We start from the raw sequence: 26,952 nt of genomic DNA on the forward strand, positions 1-26,952 counted from the left end.
TTTTTTAGGAGTCTAGGGTAGAAAGATAGCTTGAGCCTTGGAACTGAAGGCCAACTAAACAACATAACATGACTCCATATCAAAATAAATATATACAAACTAAGAGTTGAGTTTTTTCTAAAGTCTCTAAACCATTAAATACATGGTAGCATAGCAATGGACTCACTGCATAATGATGTAATAAAATCCATTTATTTTGGATAAATTGTTGTGGGCTGATACTGAATCCAGGAAGTTTATTTTTAAAAGAAACTCTTATGATACTTTCACATAGAAAGTAACTGAAATTAGGTTAACGTTAGAGGTCTTAGAAAAACTACGTTAATGGCTAGGTAAGGATTACTACAATTAGAACTTCAATTATAAAGTTTCCAAAGGCGCCTGAAATGAACCCCACACTTGGGTGCTTAGTAATTTGTTTCTGTCTATTTTATTTCATTTCTACCGTGAACTACTGAGTACTTCATTTAGATAACACTATACTTAAGATAATTAGCTCATTCAGTCCCCCAAATAATCCTAGAGTGGTTGACACTGTTATCTTTGGTTTTCTATCAGAAATATTAATACAGTAATCAGGAGCTCCAGAAAGGTCCACCAGAGTCTCTGTCTCACTACACTTTCTTACCGACGCCCCCGAGGTAGGTAAGCATGGCCACACAGAAACAAAACATTCAGTGTCTGCCAAATCAGTCACACAGCATTTGAATGTGCTACGTCCCACTTGCAAAGTTAGCAGCTATGGTGACTGAAAAGGTGGATACTTCTCATATTGCTGAATGCCCTAAAGAACGGGGCTAGTCAGCCCAATGCATCCATTTGCAACGTAAGAATCAAGTAGATAGACAGACAGACAGATAAGTAACTTTAGAGAAAACTCAAATGTGGTAGGGTGAGCAAAGACATGAGTGAGGAAGGAAATGAAGAAGGAAGTCAGCTCACTTCTGAGCCTCACACTATTGTGCCCACCATAATAATGGGGCCACAAGGATACCATGATGTCTATGAGACCTACACTGGAGCATGGTGACTTTACCAAGAATCACAACAGACCAGTGTTTTCCAAACAGAACAGGGTACTTACACCTATGAACTCTGAGTGGTCTGACATCTTGTATAAGACCTGCACAAGGACGCAGTCTTTCCACAACTACTGATACAGTACCTACCGTGTACCAAGCATCAGGCTGCAGCTGTGAAATGAAACTGCTAGATTATCTTTCAATCCTTTGCATCTAATAGAGCCTGTCTAGAAATGGCCAGAAAAGGCTGTCACTAGTAAAGGTGCTTCTGAACTATCCAAATACAGCACCGAGGTTCTTTGCAAAGACTGAAGGTACCTGTTTCCAGGGGCTCCACTAAACCATTGTAATGAAACAAGAGGAGGAAGAGCCTATCCCAAAACTATCGAGACATGTCTGCCTCTCTGTTATCTAAGAAACATATTTAAAAAAAACAGGCAAATAAATCTCAGCTTTGAAAAATAAATAAATCTGCACATGTGAAACCTGCTTTTCATCAATCAAATCAACTAGGAAAGGAGGTATTTCTAGGCCATTACCCAGGGGTCCACCATAACACTTATAAAATGGCTTACCTAATTAGATTAATCATCGCTTCCGTTCTACATGGTTGTGGCTAATTACCCAACTCAAGACTGTTCACCCTGCCCCCATGCCAAGTCCTTCCAAAGATCTACTTCCAGACATGCAAATGAAAGCCAGTTTTCCAGAAGAAAGCATGTCAAAACAAGTCTTGATTTATTGCGGGGGTGGGGGTGGGGGTGGGAGTTGAAAAGATGGCAAAGCATTGAGACATTTTCCTTAGAAACCTAAGAAACAGAAGTGCTCTAATATGCCTTCAAAGGCATACACAAAAACTTTGATTTCTAAAATTCTCTTAATCATCACTTTTCAATAACTATAGAAAAATGATACCCACACGTTATGTTTGTGTATTCAGATAGTGTCAGTTTGTTAGAAGGGAGCTTGCCATTTTCACAGGGGTGGGGCTTTCAACCTGAGAACAAACCAGGACCAAGCATACTACAAGAGTGCCACATAAACAGAGGCCTACACAAGAGAAGGCCATAGCTGTGGTATGGCTTCTGTGAAGAGTCTCTTTAGGTCTGCCTCTGTCCAATTCCTCCTGTTTAAAAAAAAAAAAAAAATCATTCTAACAAAGAGGTCTTTTGCTCCTTTATGTTTCCTCTCAAGGCTGTGAGACTTCGGATCAACTACCCACCTAAATTTATGACTAACGAAGTCATAAGCCTACTATGTGCCTTAATGAGCACATCTAGAATCAGTGATGGATAGGAATGTGGCTAATATTTATTCTAATCTTATAGTCTAGGTGTGAGGCATTTAGCACCACAAAACAATATCCAACGAACAAACAGATGGCTATGTTTTGGCACATTGTGGGGTCTTTAGGAGGCAACACCCACCTGACCAAAGAAGATGAGCAGGGGCAGACCTACTGATCTTGATAGCTAACTGGTCTCCAGTTCCCACTTCTCTCTCTGTCTCCTGTGTTAACACCACGTGAACCAGACTCCACTGCACACTCCGGGTGCTCTAAACAGAAATGTCCGGCTTTGCCTTCCCGGCCTTGATGGGTTGTGACCCTGTGACACCGGGGACCAAAAGGAATTGTTTCTTCCCTTAAATAGTTTCTACCAAGTACCTGGGTCACAGCAACACAAAAAGTAACTAACACAAGAATGGCAGCCCCATGAGGTCTGTGAATCAAGTCAGGCATCTACGGCATTCTGCTCATCACACCCCATCTGACCATGAAGCTCTGTTCATTTACATCAGGGCATCTCATAACGCCCCATCTGACCGTCAAGTTCTGTTCATCTACATCAGGGTGTCTGCTCATAACACCCCATCTGACTGTCAGGCTCTGTTCATCTACATCAGGGTGTCTGCTCATAACACCCCATCTGACCGTCAGGCTCTGTTCATCTACATCAGGGCGTCTCATTTGTCTTTCTACTTCTGCATCTCAACGACTACAACCTTGAGAGTCCAAACCATCTCTCACCTACAGGCCCCTAACAGATCTCCCTGGTTCCTTCCCTGCCTTCTCCAACATTCTCCAGACAGCTAAAATGCTAACCTTAAATTCCACCAATAACTACCCGTTTTCACTGGTTAAGATCTAAACACCTAAGTAAGATCCTTCATGATCTAACCTCACTTACCTTTCCAGGCCAGTCTCCACTCTTACATCCCATCTTACCTACTCAGGCCACACCTTCTCTCAGCTGTTCGTTCATATGCTCACCTCTTCCCTCCACACGCCTTTTGTCTCTCAGGCATATGCTTCCTCTGGCCAGCCCCATCTCATCTGCCACAGACATCTGTTGTTTCTGCCTGCCAAGCATCTTTCCTCTGGCCTCTTCTTAAAACCATCTCTCCCTCATTCTCACTGTACATGGTTTGACTTAAACTGCCAACTCCGAGCATCCCAGTCCAGGGCCATGAATGTGAACACATGACACAGACCATCAAGGTACTCTATCCACAACTCACCAACCCATAACTCAAGTCAGACTTAATCAGAATTAATCGGAAGGAGATTTCTGGAAATCCTGGAACAGAGACGCTGTCAGTCAGATGATGAGTATGTCACTGTTACACTAAGCAGTGGGCACACTGTGGCAGGGGGAATGTTAGGTCACAGGCTTTGTCACTTATGATTCAAAGCTGGCCAAGTACTGTGTCTTAAGTGAGGATCAGAATCCAGAAAACATATAGGACGAGGAAAGAGTCAAGTCTCTAATCCCGGTTCTGCAAATTACTATCTACAAGATCCTGAGTGAGTCAATTAACTTATATAGCTCTGTTTTCTCATTGGGGGAATATAAAGTAGGATTACATATTTCCTAAGGACCAATCACACCTATGATTCTACAACCTCCTTAAGATTTAGACTTTTAGTGGCTATACCAAAGCCAGGCTTTTCAAGCATCATTTTAAAGCTAGGTGTGCTAATAGAAGCACTTGGAGGATGCATATAAGATCAAGACTAGCCTGGCTGCCACAGTGAGACTGTCTGTAAAGAAATGAATATCAAAGTAACACAGTAAAAGTATAGAAGCTTCTTTCCATTTGCTACTGTGTGACGTGGAGATGTAAACTGATACTACCTTTAAAAGAGGGAATCAAGCCTTTGATTCCCACTCCACTTTAGGACAGTAGATGAGGGCAATAATCAGAGATGCAGGTCAAAGTTTATATAGCTACTAATACTCAGTAGTCATCGCATAACAGTGTTTTGCCTCAAAGTGAAAAACTTGAAATATCCTAAACCTCCAACAACAATGAACTGACTAAACAAATTATGGTATGGTCTTAAGATTAAATACTATTCATTTAAAAACATATTTGCAAATGGTTTTAACGACATGGGGAAATGTTCATAATATAATGCTAAGCACAGTAAAACACGACATAAAATAATGTATACTGTATGATGCACATACTTACAATAAAGCAAAAAATGGAAATGCCTCAAGAAGATTATCAGTTTTAACTCCAGAAATTACAACTAATCTTCTTTTTCTCTTTCTATAGATACATCTGGATAGCTTGAGTTATCTACTATTACCAGGGCATTTTTTATAAACAGGAAAATGTATTATTCATTCATTCATTCATTTATTTATTTATTTTGAGGTAGAGTCTCACTATATAAACCAAGCTCACCTCAAACACTAAAGGCATGCACCACCAGCACCAGCATTGCTTTTTTTTTTCACTTTAAAATGGAATGTTTTTAATTCATTACACAGCCTAAGAAAAGGTCATACACGCTTGTGAAGCATAATGCCTCCATGCATCTACCTTATCTGCAATCTACAATCCCCATGATAATCACATTCACAAAGGGATTGACTAAGAAAGCTGAAACGTAACATTAGCACGGTAACACAGTGATCTCAGCACTTGCTAATGTGCTTTTCAGCAACTGATGGGGGCACAAAGACAGTTAAAATGTCCACAATAGTCCTCTAACCCTCCATAAACTCAGATGAATTTATCAGCTCAGCTCACTGATACCTAGGCCTAGGAAGATGAGCTGCAGAACTGAGGCAGAGTAAGCAGACAACCAGAGCCTGGCAGGAACAGGGAGCCACTGGGACTGAGTTCTGCGTAGGTGCAGCTTGGTTTACATTGGTCTCTTCCTGGGCTCACATGGAGATCAGCAAGTCAAATTCACAATGCTGCTGATCAGACACTGCAACAAGTACGATACTGAACTTGAAGTCTGACTGTATTTACCAGAAACGATAAGCAAACAAAAGCACTACAGAATTCACCTACAACTTAAAGGGCTATGTTTGCTCTCTGGGAAGACAAAAATATTGAGTACCAGAGAATACACACAAACATACCCACTCATTCACACCCACCCACAGTGTTCAGGGAGTCCTCATAGCACACCAATTCCAAGGGTGTCCTCCAGTTACAGGTCAACTGTGACCTGAAGGCAGAATTTATCCTGCTCTGACCTCCAGAACTGATCCAAAACTGATGTCTGTGGGATGAGGAGGAGACTTAAGAATACACCAAGTTCAGATACTACAAAAAGAGCTAATGACCCTCACACACATGCAGAACAACCGGTGTGAAGACAGAAGTGCTATTTTAAGCACTGTTTCAATGTCAAGACTTTCAAACAAAACTTTGACATTTTCTAAGAACTCTAAACATAAATCATAAAATTATCTAAAAATAAAGTTCTAAATTATATTCTCAGTTTATTGTCTGTATCCATTGTTAAAATCTTCTTGGCACATTATCATAGTATGTTTTATTAAATATTTACAATATGCCAGACATTTCAAAAGTACCATCTCCTTTTGAGCCATTTAATCTTCAAAAAGCCTATTAACCAAGTTTTATCAAAGAAGAAGCTGAGCCTCAGAAAAATGAATACAGCCAGGTATAGTGGTTCACACCTGAAATCCCAATACTAGTGAGCCTGAGGCCAACCCTAGGCAACATAGTGAGTCCCATGCCAGCTTGGACTATAGTAGAAAATTATATCAAGAGAGAGAGAGAGAGAAAGAGAGGGAGGGAGAAGGAGAGGGGGAAGGAGGGAAAGAATGAAAGAAAATGAATGAATATATTTACCCAAAATTCTGGCCATCAGTAAAATGTGAGATCAACCCTAGATCCAGCAAATTTATTCATGAAGTCATGGTGCTCTTCCAACCAGTATATGATGGACTATTTTTAAGCGGCTTGCATTTATTGTGAACATACTTAAATAATGACAAGATTAAACTTCAACCCGCAGCAATGCCGATTGCTTTGCTGTCTGAATAGCTCACTAAATCAAAGCAAACTAAACTACAGCTTGCTGAAATTCACAGGGAATGATTTTAAATTATTACTGTTATTTAAAAATAAAGACAAAGAAAAAAGATAGCTGTTGTGGAATATTAGTTTAAGATGTGTTACATTCGTTTATGCTGAAGAATATTTGTTTAGTGATGCAAAGATGGGTTTCATTTTTTTATGTTGCATTTGTTTTAACTCTGTAAAGCTTGTTATTCTGCCTGTCTAAAACACCTGATTGGTCTAATAAAAAAGCTGAACAGTTAATAGTTAGGCAGGAGAGAGAAATAGACAGGGCTGGCGGGCAGAGAGGATAAATAGGAGGAGGAATCTAGGGAAGAGGTCAAGGAGCAAGAAAAGGAGGAGAGGAAGACACCAGGCCAGCCACCCAGCCAGCCACGGAGTAAGAAGGAAAGAAAGATATATAGAATAAAGAAAGGTACGAAGCCCAGAGGCAAAATGTGGTTAAAGAGAAATGGGATAATTTAATTCAGAAAAGCTGGCTAGAAACAAGCTAAGCTAAGGCCAGGCATATGAGTAAGAATAAGTCTCCATGTATTTATTTGAGAGCTGGGTGGCAGGCCCCCAAAGAGTAAAAAAAAAAAAAAAAAATCAACTACATATCTCCAGATCTACTATTCAAAGTTATTTAATGGTTTCTCATCTCCAAGTAAAAACCACTCACACTACAATCTTGAAAAACCATGTAGCACACAGGAGGCTCTCAAAAATAGGTGTGTGTGTGTGTGTGTGTGTGTGTGTGTGTGTGTGTGTGTGTGTGTAACTATAATAATTAAAGAAGAAAAGGTCATGAATGTGAGAGTGAGTTGGAAGACTCAGAAGGGGAGAGGTTTAAGGAGGGAGACAGTAGGGAGGAAAAGATGTAAATACAATACTCATGTATGAAATTCTCAAAGAAAATTAATAAAATGTCTTTAAAAATAAAAAACAAAAGGAAAAATAAAAATAGATTATTTAAAGAAATACGTATTGGCAGAACAAATTCTCAAAGGCACCTCATCCTTTCTTCTACTTTTATTGCAAAGACGCAGGTTTTCAGTGAAACGAAGCATTAAATAAAGTTGAGGAAACAGTTCCTTAGGAAAATCACTGGGCTCTGCGTTCAGATAAGAGAATCAAAAGAACTCAAGTGTGCCCTAATTAGAACAAACAAAGTGACCTGTAAGTCATTCTGTTAGTACAAAGAAAGGCTGAAAAGAACTTTTAAATTTTCTAAATGTGTTTCATCTATATATTGGAAATTGTTTTTAAAATATAGTCAGTGTACTTGAATTCAATTGCTGAGCTCTATTCCAAGTGTATACTTAATTCGTTTTCTCTAACTTTCTCAGCTTCCCCATTTACAAAACGAGGTTAGACTTTAGGGTTTGTCATTAGGGTCTTTTTGAGCTCTGACATTCTATTGTTAAATCAGAATCTCCACCGTTTGCAAAGCAAGTCCATAATTATAAAGGGAATTTTTTATTTTTATTTTATTATCTATTATTTATTATAAAAATATTTTATTTTTTAACACACTTTACTACATCATCACAACTTAAAGGTTCCTTCACATTTGAACAATTTTTTTAGTTATTGCCTATGTCCTTATATATCCAAATTTGCTAATGTAAGCATTTAATCTAGAGTATCCAGGCAGTGACCTAGTCTGTTCAAAGGCATCAAGACAGAAAGTTGATTCCGCTTTAATCAACTCTGTTAGAAAGTTGTGGTGGTTTGAAAGAAAATGGCCCCCAAAGGGAGTGGCATTATTAGGAGGTGTGACCTTGTTGGAGTAGGTGTGGCCTTGTTCGAGTAGATGTGTGTCACTGTGGGGGTGGGGTTGAGTTCTCCTATGCTCAAGCTACTCCCAGTGACAGAGACTCCTGTATCAACTCCTATTGTCTGCAAGATGTAGGACACTCGGTTACTTCTCCAGCATCCTATCTGCCTGTATGCCACCATATCCCACCATGATGACAATGGACTGAACCTCTGAAACTGTAAGCAATCCCCAATTAAATGTTTTCCTTTACAAAAGTTGCTGTGGTCGTGGTGTCTACAGCAATTGTAGCCCTAGCTAAGACAGAAGTCTTAAATGTTCTGTTTTCTTTTCTCTTCAGGTCATATCCTTGTTCTAAATGCCGAAAGACAACTTTTACATATATTGTTCTTCCTGATTTTTTTTGCCCTTAGGTTAAAGATCACCATGCCCGCAAGCTCCTCCTATCCATGTTTTTCTCACCACTCATCTACCCTTTCGCTGTTAATGCTATTTTGAAAACAAACATCTAGCCAGGTATGTTAGTACACATCTCTAACCCCTGTACTTGGGAGGATGAAGCAGGAGGATCACCAGTAGTTCAAGGCCAATTTGGGAAAAGCCAGGTTTTTTAGTTAATTAATTAATTAATTAAATTTAGATACAAGACTCTCATAATCAGATCGTTTTTAGAGTCTAACCGTTTCCAGCTATGGTGGTACTGCTATAGACACCTGACTATTGACGATAATAAAATTAATCTTAGAGCCTGCTCTAATGATTACATGAGTACAAAGTATTAGCACAGAGGTGGCTTGGCCAAACAATACTCACTCAATAAATATGATTTTCTTGATTGCTAACAACAATGCCACAATATTTCTATCTGTACAATCAAGCTGTGTACTCTAGCTTTCTATAACAATAAAAAACATTGCATATTATTAGCTATTTATTCCCTAAGGATTAGTGTTGTGGGACAATCTTTTTGTGCACTGTGAAGATGTGTCTTTGGTTTAATAAAGAGCCAAATGACCAATAGCTAGGCAGGCGAGAACAGGGGAGACTTCCAGGGAGAGAGAGGAACTCAGGAAGTATCTGGGGCATGTGGGATTCCCCAGGCAGACACAGAGGGAGTCAGATGTACAGAATTGAGGCAAGGTAAAGAAGCATGTGGCAGCTCATAGATTAATATAAACAAGTTAATTTGGGAACAAGCCTAAGATAAGGCCAAACATTCATAATTAATAAGAGGCCTCCATGTAATTATTTGGGAACTGGTGGTCCAAAGAAAATTTGACTACAGATTAGGCATAAAATTAAGGTGTTATAGTTAAATTTAAACAGTGGATCAATCAAAAATCAAGACTTTAAGCAACTCTTGAAACTAATACTGAAATTAATAATAGACAGAATGCAGTTAGATTAAGAATTTACAGTAAAGTTTCCAGTGCAAGTAGATTATATCAGCTAAACGATCACACATTTTACAACTAAATACTTAGGCTCCCACTATATAATCTGAAGATGAAGTAAGTGCATGCATCACTTGGATGTGCTGGAAAAATTTAAGGAAGTTCTAGTATTAGTATTAGTTCAAATCCTTCTATGTGACCTAGGAAAAATCACGTATCCTTTCTGCTCTCGGGCTCTCCACTGTAAACGTATGTGAAGACACCACCTCCCTGCCTTATAAGAGATAAAGGAATCGAGGACAATAGGTGTAATGTCTGTTTGGCATGAAGCTCCTTGCCTTTTAAACACTCAGTGATATCACTGTTATATTACTGTGACATTACTCAGAAGCTATCTCAAAAAGCAAATTATCATAAATAATGTTACTAAAACTTACTATCTAAAAGCATCAACCATTTTAAATGCATAGAGGTCGTATTAGTCAGAGTTCTCTAAAGTCACAGAACTTAGGAAATGAATGTGTGAGTGTGTATGTGTGTGTGTGTGTGTGTGTGTGTGTGTGTGTGTGTGTGTGTGTCTAGGCAGTACCTTGGGTCCAACCATCACTATGGCTCCAGTGGCAGCCCAGGCCACTCAGATTGGCATGGCCTCTGCAGCAGCAGCATGGCCCTCAGACACCAACATGGCCCCAGATGACAGCCCAGATACCAAGCATCAGCATGGCTTTTGATGTTATCAGGAGCCATGGACATCAACACAGACCCTGACTACAGTAGAGCCATGAACCCTGACATGGCCCTCAGCTGTAGCCCAGGCCTGGATGTCACCATAGCACCTTGTGGCAGTGCAGGCCACTCAGATCTGTATGGCCCCAACTACAACATGACCCCCAGATCCCCACCAGGCCTCAGGTGATGGCCCAGACTCTGGGATTTGCACAGCCTTCAGTGGTATCAGGAGCCATGGCTATCAACCCAAACCCTGGCTGAGGTAGGGCCACAGACCCAGACATAGCCCTATGCTACAGTCCAGGCTCGGATGTCATTTTGGCCCTGGATGGCAACACAGACTGACCATCCAGATTAGCATGGCCCCGGTGGCAGCATGGCCCTTGGACACCAACATGGACTCAGGTATCTGACTAGACCCCAGTCTTCTACACGGCCTTCTGTGGTAACTGAAGCCATGGACATCAACACAGACGCCAGCTGTGGTCCTAAACAGCAGCCCTGGCCGGTATGTCACCCTGGTCCCGGGTGGCAAGCAGGCTGCCACCATCAGCCCATTCCTCACCACCCTCAAAGGTTTTGTTGTTGTTGTTGTTGTTGTTGTTGTTTTAATATAATATATTTTGATCCTATTTTCCCTCTCCCAACTCTTCCAAAACCCCTACCCACCCAACTCCATGTTCTTTCTCTGGAAAGAAAAAAAAAAGAAAGAAAAAAAGAAAAAGAAAAATCAAAAACAAAACAGTAAGAGAAAAAAATATGGAAATGAAACTAAAAGTGGCACAAATGTACAGGAGTCCCCTGCCACTGTTTGATTGGATTTAAGGAGATGGACTCCACCCCTGATACTGCCAAAGTGATGAAGAAGGAGAGAAGTTTGATATTAGCATGTGGTTTGCTCTCTCTTCCACAAACCGACCAAATTTCCTTAGATGATAAACCACAGGACTGACCTCCAACAAGGGAGCCAGCTACTGAAGTGACTTAGACACCTGTGGCAGGCAGGTGTCTACAGAGACACTTGTGGCAGGCAGGTGTCTAGAGCACTACGATGGGAACACTCCCAAACTGACAAAATAACAGCACCAGCACAGGTAGTCAGGAGTCCAGGAGGGAGGGAAAAAGGACCTTGCCCCTTAAATGAGACCCTGAAGTCTGGCCTTCTGCATATGCAAATGAACTTGCTTCAAGTCTCCTCAGCTAGCTGATAATTCTGCAAAACACCTAGATGCCTACAGGCTTATGTCAGAGATCAAAAACATGCCAAGAGAGAGGAGGAAGGCAGGGACACTGAAATGCTGTGTTTTTCTAAGTCACTAAGGCCCTGTAGAAGAGGACTGCTAGGGAAGCATCAGAATAAAAGTGCAGGACAAAATCTAGTGAGGGGAGAAAGGAACTCAGAAAGTACTGCCCTCTGATCGATCTCTTTTTACTCCACAGGAGATGCTCCAACACTCCCAGCTTTTTCTCAGTCCCCATCCCAGACCAAAAGGATCAGAATCTTCACTTCAACCTTGTCCTCACATGATTCTGCCACATCTGAGGAGCAGCTGTTCACCCACACAAGATCTAGCGGCATCTGTCCTGTCCAAATTTTTGCTTATTGCCCATCTGTTTCCTTGAGTTTGTTACATCCGAACACAGGGCTTTATACATCTAATACAGATGGTGACTACTGTGTTACCTGATAAGTTCACAGGAAATCAGATTACATGCATGCTGAAAAGTTGGTGGTAAATCTGTGTTCCAAATGACTGCTAAAGAACCCATCAATTGCCAGCAGAATCCAGACAAAGAATACCTCAGGCAACATGGATATTGCACCTAGGGACTGTCCTGGGTGACTAAGATGAACAGAAATGATATACACCTAAACTAAATAAATAAAGCAATGTTTTAAAGCTGCTGATACATGTCAGTCCATAAAGTGCCTTCAGTACACGCACGGGGAGCTGAGTAAAAATAAGGTGGAGGGCAGTGACAGAGCACACTGGTTAAAGGCCCAGCCGGACTGACATGAATGTGATCCTAGAACTCACACGGTAGAAACAGAAAACAGACTGGCCAACTGTCTTCTGACCATCACATGGCACAGCAGCTACATTCCTGCCACATGTGCACAAGCGTGCACACACACACACACACACACACACACACACACACACACACACACACATCTGTTTTAGTCTGTTTTGCTGACCAATGAAATCCCAGGACCTAAAACAATTCCTAGAACAGAGAAATTCAGTAAATATCTGTTAAATGAAGTTTAGGAATAAAGGCAAGGGGACAGTGTAACAGAGCTGCACAGAATCTATTACAGTATTTCTGGTAACATTTTAAAGTTATATTTTTTTGTTTGTTTGTTTGTTTTCGAGACAGGGTTTCTCTGTGTAGCTTTGCGCCTTTTCCTGGAACTCACTTGGTAGCCCAGGCTGGCCTCGAACTCACAGAGATCCGCCTGGCTCTGCCTCCCGAGTGCTGGGATTAAAGGCGTGCGTCACCACCGCCCGGCTTAAAGTTATATTTTTAAGTAGATCACTTTGTATGCTAACACATATTCAGTTATATGAAAACAAACCTCAAATTTGATCATTATATTATCCCCATAAAATACGACCCACTATAAAGAAGCAGCTCTCTAAACTCAGATGTTCTAACACATCCTAAGGATGCCATGCTTCCTGAAAACTCTAAATCTTGCTTTAGCAGAGCACATTTAAATGAGAGCTCTACACACGCATCCTTCCTGCAGGCAGATGAAAGTGGCCAGGACAATGCAATGGACTTTGATTTCTTCAGGTGAAAGGGAAATTATGATGCATGGTGCAAGCATTTTATGTTTTAATGATGTAAAAAATCTGGGCGTTACCCGCTTTCAGTGAACTTCTGGACTTAAGTTCAAAACAGGAAAAAAAAAAAAAAACGGCTATCCTTCAGTAGCACACACAGTAAATGAACAAGGTAGGTCATGTTTTTATAAGCCACTTTCCGGAAGTTAAAAGTGTCTTCTAGATAAAAGAAAAGGAAAATAGTTTCAGCACCTGTTTGTGTGTAGAATTGAATTATTACAAAAAGGAGTATCTCTGCATACAACAGAATGATGAAAAGCCAAACGTGATTTTTAAACAAAATTTTAAAAAGTGCTAATTCCTCTACCTTAATATCAATATCCCAATAATACTAATTTGCATATAATAGGTTTGTTTTTGTTTCTGAAGTTACTATGTGCATAGTAGCAGCTCCCACTAACCACCTCAAAGATGACTAGGCACTGCCTAAGACATCCTAGCTGACGCCCATTATCACTAATAATCACAGTCGGTCATCACGATTCAGGCAAACTTGTGAAATTCGGCTCGCATGGAGATTACCAGAAACCATTTGTGTTTGCCCCGAAATTGTGATGGCTGTACTTACTACTAAAATTGTGTACACTTAACAAAACACTCCCCAAAATAATTAAATATAGGCATAGAAAGAGGGGTTTCAGCATAAATGCCAAACAAAATGCTTTAAAAGCCAGTGAGAGACATTCCTCCATGATTTCTGCTTCAGTTCCTGCCCTGACTTCTCTCAGTAATGGACTGTAACCTTGAAGTATAAGCTGAAATAGATTCCTCACCTACCCCCCAAAGAGAACATCACGCTAGGCACAGCGACACATGCCTATAATCTCAGCACAGAGGAGGTTAAGGCAGGAGGATTGCCAAGAGTTTTAAGATAGCTGGGCTACATAGTGAGCTCCAGGCCAAAGGATATTAAGTGATCATTAGAGAATTTCACTTTGTTTTTAAATTGCCATTACTAAAAGGAAGCAAAATAAAACATTATTTATAAAATATAAAAATTCATGATACAAATATGTCTATATGCACTACCTAGGGTGAGAAGAGAATGATCATCAAACTTATAACTCCCTTGCTAATCTTATTGAGATATGATTTTATAATTAAATCACATTTCACTGACTTGAGTAATCATATACATATAGATACTGGCCTAAGGATTAAAAATTCTTGGCTTTAGTTTCCCTAAGACTATCAAAGTCTATAAGCTACATATCTTTACTGGAGCTCCAGTTTAAGAATATCATACTATGTCTTATTAAAGGTCTCCCCATGGCCCGAAACAGGACTCAGCAGTACAAGAGACTATCAACTGACATAAAAAGCCTCACCAGGAAGGTAGGAAGAAATGTGTCAAGAATGAACGATGGGGCTGGGGATGTAGCTTGGTTCATAAAGCACTTGTCTAGCATGCACGACGTCCTGGGTTTGACCCTAGTGCCATGTAAACGTGGTGGAGTAGTGCATGCCTACAATACGAGCATAGGAAGAGGGGAAGAGTAAGGTCACTATCAGCTATATGGAACCCTGTCTCAAAATAAAAAGTGGGAAGGAGAGGAAAAGAAAAGGAGAAGAGAAAATCAAAGAAAAGAATGAATGGAAGGGATATCTAAGACCATTTTCTCACACTAGGCAAACACAGCTCATAGTCTTTATCTACTTCTACCAGAAGATTGTGCCAGGAGGCAAAGAACAAGGTGAGGACTTTCACAGCCATGTTACGCTTATCTTTTGTGTTCTAGATTGTTATTGAGACTTATAATGCCAGTCACATTGAAACTTGCAATGCATAAATGCTGACTAAAAAGTGGGAGAATTCTACTTCCATAAAACAAAAAGCCCACAGTGAGGCCAACAGCAGAAAGTTAGTAGGCCAATGATGACCCTCTAAATTCTATTCCATGGTTAGACAAGGCTAAACAGCAGAACACTTTCACTATCTGTCTCTTCTTGGGAGGCTTCTTGTACTTACCTATGTAACTATCTGTGATGTTTAAATAAGTCATTGAAGAAATATTTATTAAATGACTACTATGTGCCAAAGCACCATACAAAGTACGAAAATTTTTCTTCTGACCTCTATATAGCACTTTTACAGGTAATCACAGACAGATGCCAGAAAGGTCAGTATACCACTTAATAGATATGTGACCTCAAGAAAGGCAATAATAGTTCTACACCTACATAAGTATGATTTCCATCCAAAGGTCACAGTCACTGCCCACTTACTGCTTTTCCAGGTAATCCTAAGCGTCTCCCAACCAGTAGATGTTAGTGAGGTATTCAATGATGTCACGAGGCAGTGAGGCACAGGGAGGTCAAAATAATTTGCCCAGGGTGATACACCTATGTGACAGATTTAAGATGTGAATCAGACTAAGAAAGGTCTGCACCCTAAGAAATGAAAATAAAAAGACAATCCAGAGAATGGTAGAAGATGCTTGCAAAGCACCTCTCACATGGGAGATAGGAATCCAGAATCTATCTGAACAATTATTTCTCCAAAGAAGATGTACAGGTAGCCAACATACATAAGAAACGTAATATTATCAGACATTAGAGAAATGCAAATCGAAATCATATGAAGGGTGGCTCACACCTGTAATTCCAGCATTTAAAAGAGAGACAGAAGATCAAAGCCAGCCTGAACATAGACGAATATATTCACTTCTCTATAGGTATAAAGACCAACACACCTTTCTTGTTAATATGTGTGTCATCCGGGCATTTTCCTGTTGTCTTCATGTTCTTTGAGTATCTACCGGTTTTCCAAGACAGTTCTGTATGATTTTCAAGAAAGATCTTCACTGTTTCAATACCCACCACTGTCCAACTGGATCATCATGACTATGCTATACAGATTCACAAGAACTTGAAGTCAGAGTATCAGACATGCCTTACAGAAAAGAAAGAAGTCAACTATAATGTTGCCATCATTTCCATAAGCTCTCAAAACAATGTCACTCATTCTTCCATAAAGCTAAACCAATAGACAACTCTCAGCCAGACTAGACTCAAAACTTTTCCCATTTATATGATACTAGTTACAAAAATGTCCCTGTTTTCCTCCTAATAGCTCCTACGGCAATGCCATTTTTCCTCTCATTTTAAATTAATTTATTCACTTTCACTAAAATCTCATACCTCCCATATACTTTTCCCACATCTGTACCTATCAGACATGACGAAATAAATAAGAACAATCCTCAGTTTATCAAAGTCCAGTCAGTAAACACACAAGAGCAGCCAGAGGTTCAAGAGGGATGTGTCAGCTCAGGTCAGACAAGGGCATCCCTTAAAGTTCTTTTGCTTGAATGCCTGGCTGTGCAGCAGAATAGTCATTAGCTACCTAAGACTGTCTAAATTCACTGAATATCTAAATAAATTCATTTAGTTTTAAATTCAGTTCTTGAGACCAGCCATATGAAGTACTCACTAGCCACATACAAATTCTGGCTACTGGACAAGGGAGATAGATACAGGACATTCTGAAGAGAACAGAAAGTTCTCCTAGGGAATGCTGATGAAGAGCTTGACTGAGTCCATCAGTTATAGGAGCTGGATTCTTCAGAACAGCAATGTCAGTATTTACCAGTTGTGGAGTTTGACTCTCTGAGGAATGACTCAAGAACTCTGGATGGTCTTAGGTCAGCTTGGGTCAGTAGACAAACCTGTTTGGAGACTCCGTGAATAAATGAATGAATGAATGAAAAGTATGGACCTTAATTTCTGCCCTAATTTACTAATAAGATAATAAATTAATGCCCAGAAAGCAATGATGCTTTTTTGTTTGTTTATTTTGTTTTCTTATGGATATTTTATGAGAGGAAATGGGTGTCAGCAGACCAGGCAAGTAGGTCATGGACCCTTTGGAGCCACCAGAAATATATCTGTAAAACCAAAACAGCTGCCCGAACTGTGACATTCACGCACAAAGCTCCAGACCCAAGAAAGCAGCTTTGCTCTGGAAGTTCTCACACACACAGAGGGGAAGTCACCGGAGATGCCCCAAAAGATCATATAGCCTGCCTCCAATTTCTTGGTGTTTTCTACTGTAAATTTGCTACAATGTAATATAATCACAAAGACAGCAAGCATCTAATTGCACAGAGTCTCTGCCACTCACTGCCCCCTTCCTCAGTGTCCTGTGAACCACTCTACCTGCCCCAGCAGCTTCTTGGAAAATAAAGTTTTCAAAATCCCCAATTCTGAAAACGCTAGCAGAATTTTACATACAGAAAAGCAACCCCATTAGTGCTTTAGCAAGGAGCTCCTGGAGGCCAAGCAAAGGAAGCTACAGCTGCTTTTTAACCCATTCTCTTTCCCATGTGCACTGAACAGCCTCAGGAAGAGCCAAGCTGCTTCATTTCTACAATTCACTGTTTCTTAGCAAAGGTCCCAGAACAGAAGGCCAGACAAGCAGGGAGCAGCTGTGGCCTGATCTTAGGAATGCCCTCTGCTGGTTCCCTAACCCCGCTTATTGTTTCAGATGCATTCTCAACAAGCTCTGAGCTCCAGCTCCTGGGAAGAAATAATAAGGAAAAGCAGTCTTCTCTATGTCAACACCACTGTGGCAGAAACATCTAGATACTTCTCTGAGGTGTTATAATTAGAAATTTAAGTATGTGGGGCTTGCATTCAACTTTAAATTGTTAATCTGCTGTTTTTTTATTTCAATGATTTATGACTACAGGGAACTCTTTAATGTGCTCTGGACAAGAAATTATACATTTTTTTTTATCTCTTGAGCCAAGTAATAGTAGTGCTGCCGTTTAAGCCAATAAATCTATCCATGACGGCTGATGATGAATTCGTCATCCATCATCACCTTTTAGATCCCAAACCTCAGTTTCCACAGCACACAGTGCTAACTCTGAGGACTCAGGAAAGAGGGATTAAGCAAATTAGACTACTTGAGTTTGAATATTTGCTCTGCAACTTTATTAGCTGTGGGACGCTGAGCAACTAAATTTCCCAGGCCTTCCAAGTTGGAGGTGATGACAGTAGTGACTTCCTGGCTATCACAGCGACAGGAGATGGTCCACCACGGCAGAACTCAAAAAGTATTAGCTGTGACCTTAGCACTTCACTGTAAAGAAAACATTTTCTAAAAGGTAGGGCTTGAAATGAAACGTAAAGGCACGTCTGCTGCTCAGGCGCCCTGCATGAAAATAAGTGTTTTACAAACACAATGGCTTGAATTTGCACCCAAAAGCCCACATACTAAAGCCAGATGCAGGGGCACACACATGCAATCCCAGCACTGGGGAAGCAGAGACAGGAACACCACTAACCAGTCCACCTAGAATAAATCAGCAAGCTCCCAACCAGTGAGAGACTGTATCAGAAATGGATAGCTCCTGAGGAACAGCACCCGATATCCTCCGGCCCTACGTGCATGTGTTTATACATGCATGCATATACACAAACTCACAGCACATGTAAATACAATACATGCATATACACAAACTCACAGCACATGTAAATACAATACACGCATATACACAAACTCACAGCACATGTAAATACAATACACGCATATACACAAATTCACAGCACATGTAAATACAATACACGCATAAACACAAACTCACAGCACACGAAAATACAACATATAAAAAGGAAAGTGTCCCAGCCTCAGGTAAAAATGAGATGCCTCCACTCACTCCAGATCTCTAACTCCAAAAATAACCACTTAAGAAAGCTCATAAGCAAGTACATTTGATGTATCTCACTGATTTAGGATCATAAAGGAGTATTTCAAACAAGATCATGGTTTGTCACAATTAAAAAAAAAAAAAAGAAAGAAAGAAAGGCAGCCCTGTTCACAGTCTGACTCTGCCATGGGAGGAGAGAAGAGCTGGGGGGGCTTCCTTATATCACAGGTGTTGCCAAAAGAGAATTATCCACCACCCCCGTGCCCTGGAGTGCCGACAAGGTCCTTGTCCATTTGGCAACACCAACTGGATTCTAGTTTGTTGACCTTCTGGGCACAGGGAAAAATCGTTCTTTTGGTAGGGCAAACAAGTATTGCAAGGACATGTGCTATTTTTGTATAAATAAGATAGCCTAAGCAAAGGCTCATTATTAATGTTATGAGTTACCCCTTATTTCCCAACAAGGCATGGTAATTTGGATTTTAGAATAACATGTCAACTGAACGCTTCAAATTATCCTTTTCTCCACCGTAAACTCAAACCGTCACTACAAATGGAGCTTTGGAAGATAACTCAGAAACACAGACTGGTACTCAGGAAAACAGCACCATTTCATTTCTGAATATACATACATTTTCACAGATACAAGCAGATTGTCAAGACATGAACTAATGCTCTGGAGAATGTCATCAGCGTCCTGTATGAAATTCATCGGCACCCTACCATGAAATCTAGAGAATTTCATTGGCACTCACTCCCCTAAAATAAATCAAGGTTGGTTTAACTCAAGCGAACTCAGGGGTGTGTAGGGAAACAGCTAAGCAGTAGCATAGCATACATCAGCCTCTGGGTTCAATGTTAGCATTATTTTTTTAAAAAAATCAAAAACCCAGGAAGAAAGCCATTCCCGGTCATGGAAGAACATGGTGGAGAACACTTGCAGCAAACGTGGTTCAGGTTAGACTAGACCCACCCCCCACAACCTTCTATAACCATATTTCACATACTAAAGCGCAGGCTTTGGCTACATTTTCCTTTTCTGTCAGCCTAAAGCCCAATCCAGTCTGAATGTATTGCAGACAAAACGAGAATGATCAGCATGTATTACTCATCTTTTAATCCAACCCAAACCCCAAAATACCATCTTTTCATAATTGCCAAATGACATTATCCCCATAATCCTCAAAGAAGGCAGTGCTGAAGCCAATGTGCATACACATTTTGATGTTCACAATTTCGCCTCAGCACCTCTTCACCAAGACCTAGATTAACCCATCATAACCCTGGTGACTTAGTTTGTGAATAATGCATGACCAATCACTCCAGAACTTCTACAGGGAATTTGTAAATACTCTAAGCAAGGCTGCAAAAGCATTTATTGTGAAAGGGTAGAAAGCATTTGCCCTCTCTCAGTAGGGAACATCCTCTCCCCTACACCTAAACAAAAGCCAACCAACCCCACGCCTTTAAGGGCCAGAGCTTCTTCTGGGACTTCCAAATCTGTAAGACAGAAGCCCGCTTTCTCCGGATCCTGCACAGAACCTACTCAGTCTCTCCTAACAGAACGCTGCTCCTAGAGAGCACAGATTCTGTCCTACTCACCGGCCATTGGGCTTGGCAACATCCTTTGTACATACTCAATTGCAGATAATGAATTGCACTATGTATTGCCAAAATCCCACTTAAAGTGATTTTCCAGATCTCCCTCCTCCCTATACCTGCACCTGGACCCACTCAAGAAAATCTCTGGAGCGGAAATCCTGGATCCCACTGTCGCGAGGGCCAGAGTCTGGAAAATACAATCCTAATGCCCATTATATCTCCTGCCTGGTGGTGGTTAACATCATTCTACACCCAGAGCAGTAGCTAAAGTAAACACTTATGACTGAGGGAACTGACAGCATGGTAAACTCTGCCTCGTAACCTGTGTTAGCCTTTTTTTTTTTTTAACAATTTTTTTTTCATTACATCAGTTGCCACGACATGGATGTCGAAAGTTAAATGCATGTTAAACAGAATCACTTAAATGTCTTTAAAAACTAGTGGAAATGTTCCGTGGAATAATCTCCTCCTGCCTGTTTGCTTTCTCCGTGCGAGGGTTTTCTTTTCTCTTTCTGACAGAGAAACATGATAATCAATCTGAGAGCTGACTTGGCAGGCTAACATGGGCACCTCGGGTCCTCTTTAATGCCTCCTTCTTTAGACCAGTAGGTAAGAAGCAGCTTCCAGGTTTCTTCTCTCCCCAGATGAGGTTTAATTCACCCAGAGAGGGGTGAATTAAAAACACGAAAACCTTAACAACAAAAAGTTGGCCCTCTTGGGGTCCCCCCAACACACACAAAGAAAGAAAACGGCGGGGGGGAAAACAGTTATCAGAGCCACCAAGTGAAGTGGCCCAGACATCCCGATGGGGCAGAGCAAAGGGCAAGTCCAAAAGAAAGCCCGGGTCAGGTACGGCCACCGTGTCAAGACTCCACACGCCCTCTCCCTAGCCCGGGTCGGATGGCGAGCTCACCGCAGCAGCGTTTCTTCCTTCCATCTTCCATCGCCCGCGCGGGGCTCGGGGCTCGGGGGACCGACCGCGGGGCTGCGGGCGACCCCGGGCTGCGGCGCGGGGCAGCGGGCAGGCGGGCCGGGCCGGGCCGGGCGGGTGCGCGAGAGTGCGGGGCGGCTCTTTGTTGCGCGCCCCGGGACGGCCGGCGGCGGCGGTAGCTGGCGGAGCCCGAGGCGGCGGCGGCGGCGGCGGCGGCGGCGGGCACCCGGGACCGGCCCCCGGCAACGTCAAGGCGAAGGCGGCCGGCGGGGGCGGCGCCCCGCGCGCGCGGAGGACGAGGCGGAGGCGGCCGGCCGACGCTCGCTCGCTCGCTTGCACGCTCGGCGGCGGAGTGGAGCGGCGGCGGCGGCGGCGGCGGCGTCGTCCTGCAGCCCTCGGCTGGCTGCCTGTTGCTTTGTCTCCTTCCGCAACACTTTTCCCCAGCCTGGAGGAAAAAAAGTGAGAGGCGCGCTCGCGGGCGTTTCCTCTCCCCCGGAGCGCCGCGCCGGGAGGGGCGAGCCGCGCGCCGGCCGTCCCACCTGGGCCCCGGTGCGCGCGCCCGCGAGGCTCCGCGGGGTCGCCGCGCGGTTGGGGCGCTAGTTCGTCGGTCTCTGAGGGCGCCCCGGCGTTGGCCTGTGAGGGTGCTCGGGGCCACCTGCCCCATCCAGAGACTCCAGGCCCTGGGACCAACTGTAAAGGCCCATTTCTCCAGGAAACCGGTCTCACCCTGATACAGGCTCTCTGGTCCACATTGCAAGCTTGCCGTTGGGACGGTCCCGCAGTGAAATGTCACTTCACTGAGTTTCAGGCAGAAGGGCCCCAGTCCAAGTAGGCACTTCTGCCCTGCCTCTGCCTCTGTCCCATTTGATCCTTGCAGCAGAAACAAGAGCTGGAAAAGCTCCCTCCACTGGGAATGAGAGAGGAAGACCTTGAATCCACCCCCTTTCAGGACTTAGGTTTTCCGTCTATGAGTTAGGAATATATGTAGGAGTTGGTAGCTAATTTTTCAGGCAAAAGCTATGAGGCCAGTGGCCAAGTTCCAACTAGCAACTTTATTTTGTGCTGATTCTTATTCCTGGTTCTCTGTTAACACAATTGTCAAAGCCACACATCAAGGAGGCAGGACTAACATGTCCAGTCAAAGGAAGGTCTAGTCTATGTAAAGTGGGATTCACTCACCCTGAAGGCAGAATGGCACCTGTACAGTTGTATAGTGGTCCTGTAATTCTCTTGCAGCTCTTTTGTCTTATTCACATAACCAGTAGAAGATGACCAAAGAGACGGAAGTGACTAACATGACCATGTTTAAGAAGGAGGTAGGGGTCAGATTTCCTGGTGGCCCATAAATCTACCCCACCAGGTCAGTGTGGGCCATCTCTAAGTTCAGCTGCTCCCTTAATACTGAAGAAAGTGTGTGAATCACCTACTTCCCTTGATTGACCCATCTCTGGCTATCAAAGTCAACTATGGTACCCACCAAAGGAACCAAAACGAGAAAGTATACCGGGAAATAAATCCATTCCAGCTTCTGAAAGTCAGCTGCTGTCCCGGTTCCCCCTGCCAGACCAGCAGTAAGGGCGGGTTTATGGGAGTGTGAAGCACCCCAGTGAATGGACTATTTCTCATCTGTGGATCTTCCCTTCCCTTGCATAAAAAAGCCTCACAGATATAGTCCCTGTGTCCATGTTCTAAGTTTCTGCCCCCTTGATTCTCCCAGCCTGACATTTGTGTTGACAAGAATCACGAGTAAGAACTGGCGCAAAAAGCAGTTGCTACCCTGAGGTGTGGCCACTGGACCTTGTTGTGGCTTTTACCTGGAAAAATAAACCACAATCCATAAATTCAGACAGAACTTCATATAGGCTGAGAGGTGGACCTTGACTTCTATAAGCTTATTAACTGAGGGACCTAGAGAATCCAACGCCTAAGAATTCATCTCCGTAAACACAGGAAGGAGGGCTAGCTAGGGTGTTCACAGTGATAAGTATTTACTTAATACAAAGAATGCCCAGGTTCCAATCCACAGCATTCTCATATATCACCCCAAAAGAAGAAGAATCAGCTAAGCAGCAGCGACCCCCCAAAGCATGGATTAGTGTATGATTACTCAATACAGTATACTTCCGTTAACTTGGCCCATGAGCATTGGTATACGCGGTATGGAAGGAAAGAGAAAACCTATTGCAAGGAAGGCATGCAGTATTGGAAATCAAAGAGAGAAAAGGAAAGGGTGGAATTCTGTCATGTATCAATTCGTCATTATCTAACCCTTACTATTTCTAACAGTCTGAAAGGCCCAAACTCTGCAATATATAATCTTGCTACAGAAGTAAGTAATTAGAGTGAAAAAAAAAAGAAAATCAATACAAATTTCCAAAATTTGACAATTCCACAAGGCTACTAAATCAAGAAAAATTACATAATATTTTTATCAACTACTTCTATTAATGAACTTACTAAAAATACTTCAATAATACGTTTTCCCACGTGTTTTGGCTACATACATTTTTTGAGACTTTTTTTTTGAGATAGGGTCTCACTGTGTTGTTCTGACTACCCTGGAACTCACGATGTAGACCAGGCCTCGAACTCTCAAAACTCCACCTGCCTCTGCCTCTCAAGTGCTATGAATAAAGGTGTATGTTCCTGAGCCAGCTGGATGCATACTCTTGATTACCATTTCGGAACAATTTTTTTAATAGCTCCATTGAGACTTAATTTATATGCCACAAAACTGACCCACTTAAAACTCACAATTCAAAAAAAACAAAAAAAAACTCACAATTCAGTAATGTTTAGTTTATTAGCAGAAAAGTGCAAACGTCACCACAATTAATTTTAGGATATTTTATCATCCCCAAAAGAATCCTGTTACCTACACCAACATTATTGTCATTTATTTGACTTTTAGGGGAAGTCTATCTTCATATCAATTATTTAGAATAATGTGTATACTTATGATGTCAATGTTGGAAAAACTATCAAGTTTCTTTCACAGGATTTCAGAGTTTTCATATGCAGTGATTAATGATAATGTTTTAATGAGGAATGAGAGGAACTGTCTAGGAGTATGCAAATATTCTACTTGGGTGATGTCATATTAATCAAAACTTCGAATTTTGTACTTAAGAACTGTTCACTGCTCTGTATATAAATTTAACCTCAAAAGAAAAATATATAAAATTGGAATCAAGTGACGTATTTAGATTAGAGCTGGGAGGTGTTAATCTAGGACCAGACAAAACACTCTTAAACCAAGTAAGTCTGAATACTTCGCTCATGAATGGCCAAGTCCAGAAATACTTTTTCTCTCCTACAGTTACAAGGCAAGTTCCTTAGCTCAGTGAAAGCCAAGATCACTAACTGACTGATTTAGGTACAGAAAGGAATGCATAGCAAAAAACAAATGTGAAAGGTTTCATGCTATGTACGACCCCAGGATTTAGGTACAACTCGGCTTATTTTATTTTTCTCTGTTACAAGTTTTGATATTTCATAAGTGTGAATGATTTTGTGTTAAAAATGTAAGACATTTAAATGTTTGCTCATTGTGGTCTATGGTTCAGTCTTCTTTATTATTTGTTTATTCATTTTGGATTACTTAACAACCCAAGACTCTTAGAAGATGCATTTAAAGAAAGAGGCGTTGGTTGCTGATCACATACAATATTGGCCTCCACAATCAGAAGGCCCTCTGCACATGCGTCAGTACGCAGATGGAATACTTGATGAAGCACACACCAACTGCACGCACAGAGTTCACAGGGAGGGTGATGGTTGCTGTCCTAGCTCTTCCTCCTGATCGTCTACCTGCCCAGAATGGTGCTTCAACGAGTCATTGTCAACATGAAGCTGTTCATTACCCAAGGAAGAACGATTCAACCTTACCTCAAAGTGTGGTGTGCTTGAATTTCAAGAGCCCAAAATGATACTGAGAGGATGTGTCTGAGCAAAATTCACCACAAATATGCTGAATGTGGAGTGAATGCTGGATGGATGAGAGGAATAAGAAATAAGAAACAGAGCCCCAAAATGTGCTTAGTGTGCTTAGGTGAATGGAAGAAATGGGAAAGAGTGAGAAGAGAGTAGATATTGCCTGACTTCTGGAATTTAAAAATGTAAGATCAGGGGGTGGTCTGAAATGGCAAGCATACTCAACTCGACCTTTCCCTGTGACCCAAATAATTTAGGCTAAGTGTGGTAAGAAAAACAGTAATAATATGTACACGTTGTTTAAGGCATGGTCTTGCTACCTGCTCAGGTTATCTCAAACTTGTGATTCTCTTGCTTCACATGGTGAGTGTAAGATATGCAAACACATAAACAAAAACAGGTATGCAAACACATCTAGCCTCCATTTTTTTATTATCGTTTTTATGGACCACTATTCTTTAACTCATTCTTGTGATATTTGTTGAACACTTAAGATAGGCTAGGTACACTTAGCTGACTATAGTAGTACACAAAATATCTCTTCCCTCAAGGAACTTCCAGCCTAAGGTGCTTGAGGAAACAGAAAATACATAAGGTAAGTATATGGGATGCTACATAACACTGCTTTGGGGAGAAAATAAACACATAAAACGGATAAGGAGCTTGGGTCTGGGATAGTGAGTAGGCAAGTGCAAGGAATTTTCAGGGAAGATTTCACTGAGCAGGTGAAATTTGAATAAGGACCTAAAGCAGGTGAGGTATGGAAACTATGCAAACATGTGAATAACTAAATGCAAAACTCCTAAGGTCTTCCCTGGTGTGTGCTCAGCACAGCAAATCTATCAGCATGCCTAGGGCTAAGCAAGACAGAAGGAGTAGGTATGACAGGAGGGGTCTTATTGGCTGTTGTACGGGTCTAGGCTTTGAATTTTCCCTTGGAAGATTTCATGCACAGGAACGGTATGATCTGTTTTTTCCCCCTAGGATCCCCTGTGGGATGTGCTAGAAGCAGGGAGGTGAATTAGTAAGCTATTGAAGCAATCCAAGTAGGAGGTAGTCCTGGCATAAGTCAGAGTGGGAACAAGAGTCCATTAAAAAGTGTTCAAATTATGGTCATATGTTTAAAGATGATGGTTCTGAAAGATTGGTTCTCAGCAACCATATATCACTGGGGAAAAAATAACCATACATCTACATTTGGCCCAATCTATCACACCCACATTGTGACTCCTGGGCATTCATTTCTCCTACTCAACTCACTTGTGATGTCCAATTCAATAGCTGCATGTGGTCATTTTCAATGAATTAAAAGAATACTAAGTTTAAAAATTCAGTTTCTCTGTCTCTAAAGCACATTCCCCACATGCTATACCCACAGGTAGTTAATGGCTATGCTATTTAGACAGAGCAGGCCAGGTCCATTTCCATCAATTCAGTCTATTAGACGCTTAGCCTCACAGAGTGCAGGCCCAGAGAAAGGCAATGAATAAATGACAGGTGAATGTTTGGTCCTAAGGTTGCATAAGAACACGCTGTTGTCTGTTGTCCCAGACTGTAAAGCTCTTCAGTACACTACAGTCTCCAACTTACTCACTTACTATTCTTTAACTTGATGATCATGATACACCAACAATACAAACGTAGTGGAAACTATACTTCAAAGTGAAACAAAAAGCCCTTTCCTTGATTATCATATGTGATGCAATAAATACCCTGGC

At 41.7% G+C, this 26,952-nt stretch overlaps 1 protein-coding gene across 2 annotated transcripts in view; it reads right to left on the minus strand.

Moving 5' to 3' along the window:
- The window catches only part of Psd3 (pleckstrin and Sec7 domain containing 3), a 447,179-nt gene that overhangs the window by 363,542 nt on the left and 56,685 nt on the right, over positions 1-26,952 (minus strand). The window contains exon 1 of one of the 2 annotated variants that reach the window (XM_052752397.1): positions 21,284-21,397. The exons of the other annotated variant lie outside the window; for it this stretch is intronic. Coding sequence (XP_052608357.1) covers positions 21,284-21,307 — 24 coding nt within the window. The 5' untranslated portion in view covers positions 21,308-21,397. Of the gene's footprint in view, positions 1-21,283; positions 21,398-26,952 lie in introns of those variants that run through there. 2 annotated transcript variants of the gene reach the window in all.

This window comes from Peromyscus californicus, unplaced genomic scaffold, assembly GCF_007827085.1.
Source record: "Peromyscus californicus insignis strain IS unplaced genomic scaffold, ASM782708v3 Scaffold_23__1_contigs__length_62951481, whole genome shotgun sequence".
In the NCBI taxonomy this organism is placed as follows: Eukaryota; Metazoa; Chordata; class Mammalia; order Rodentia; family Cricetidae; genus Peromyscus; species Peromyscus californicus.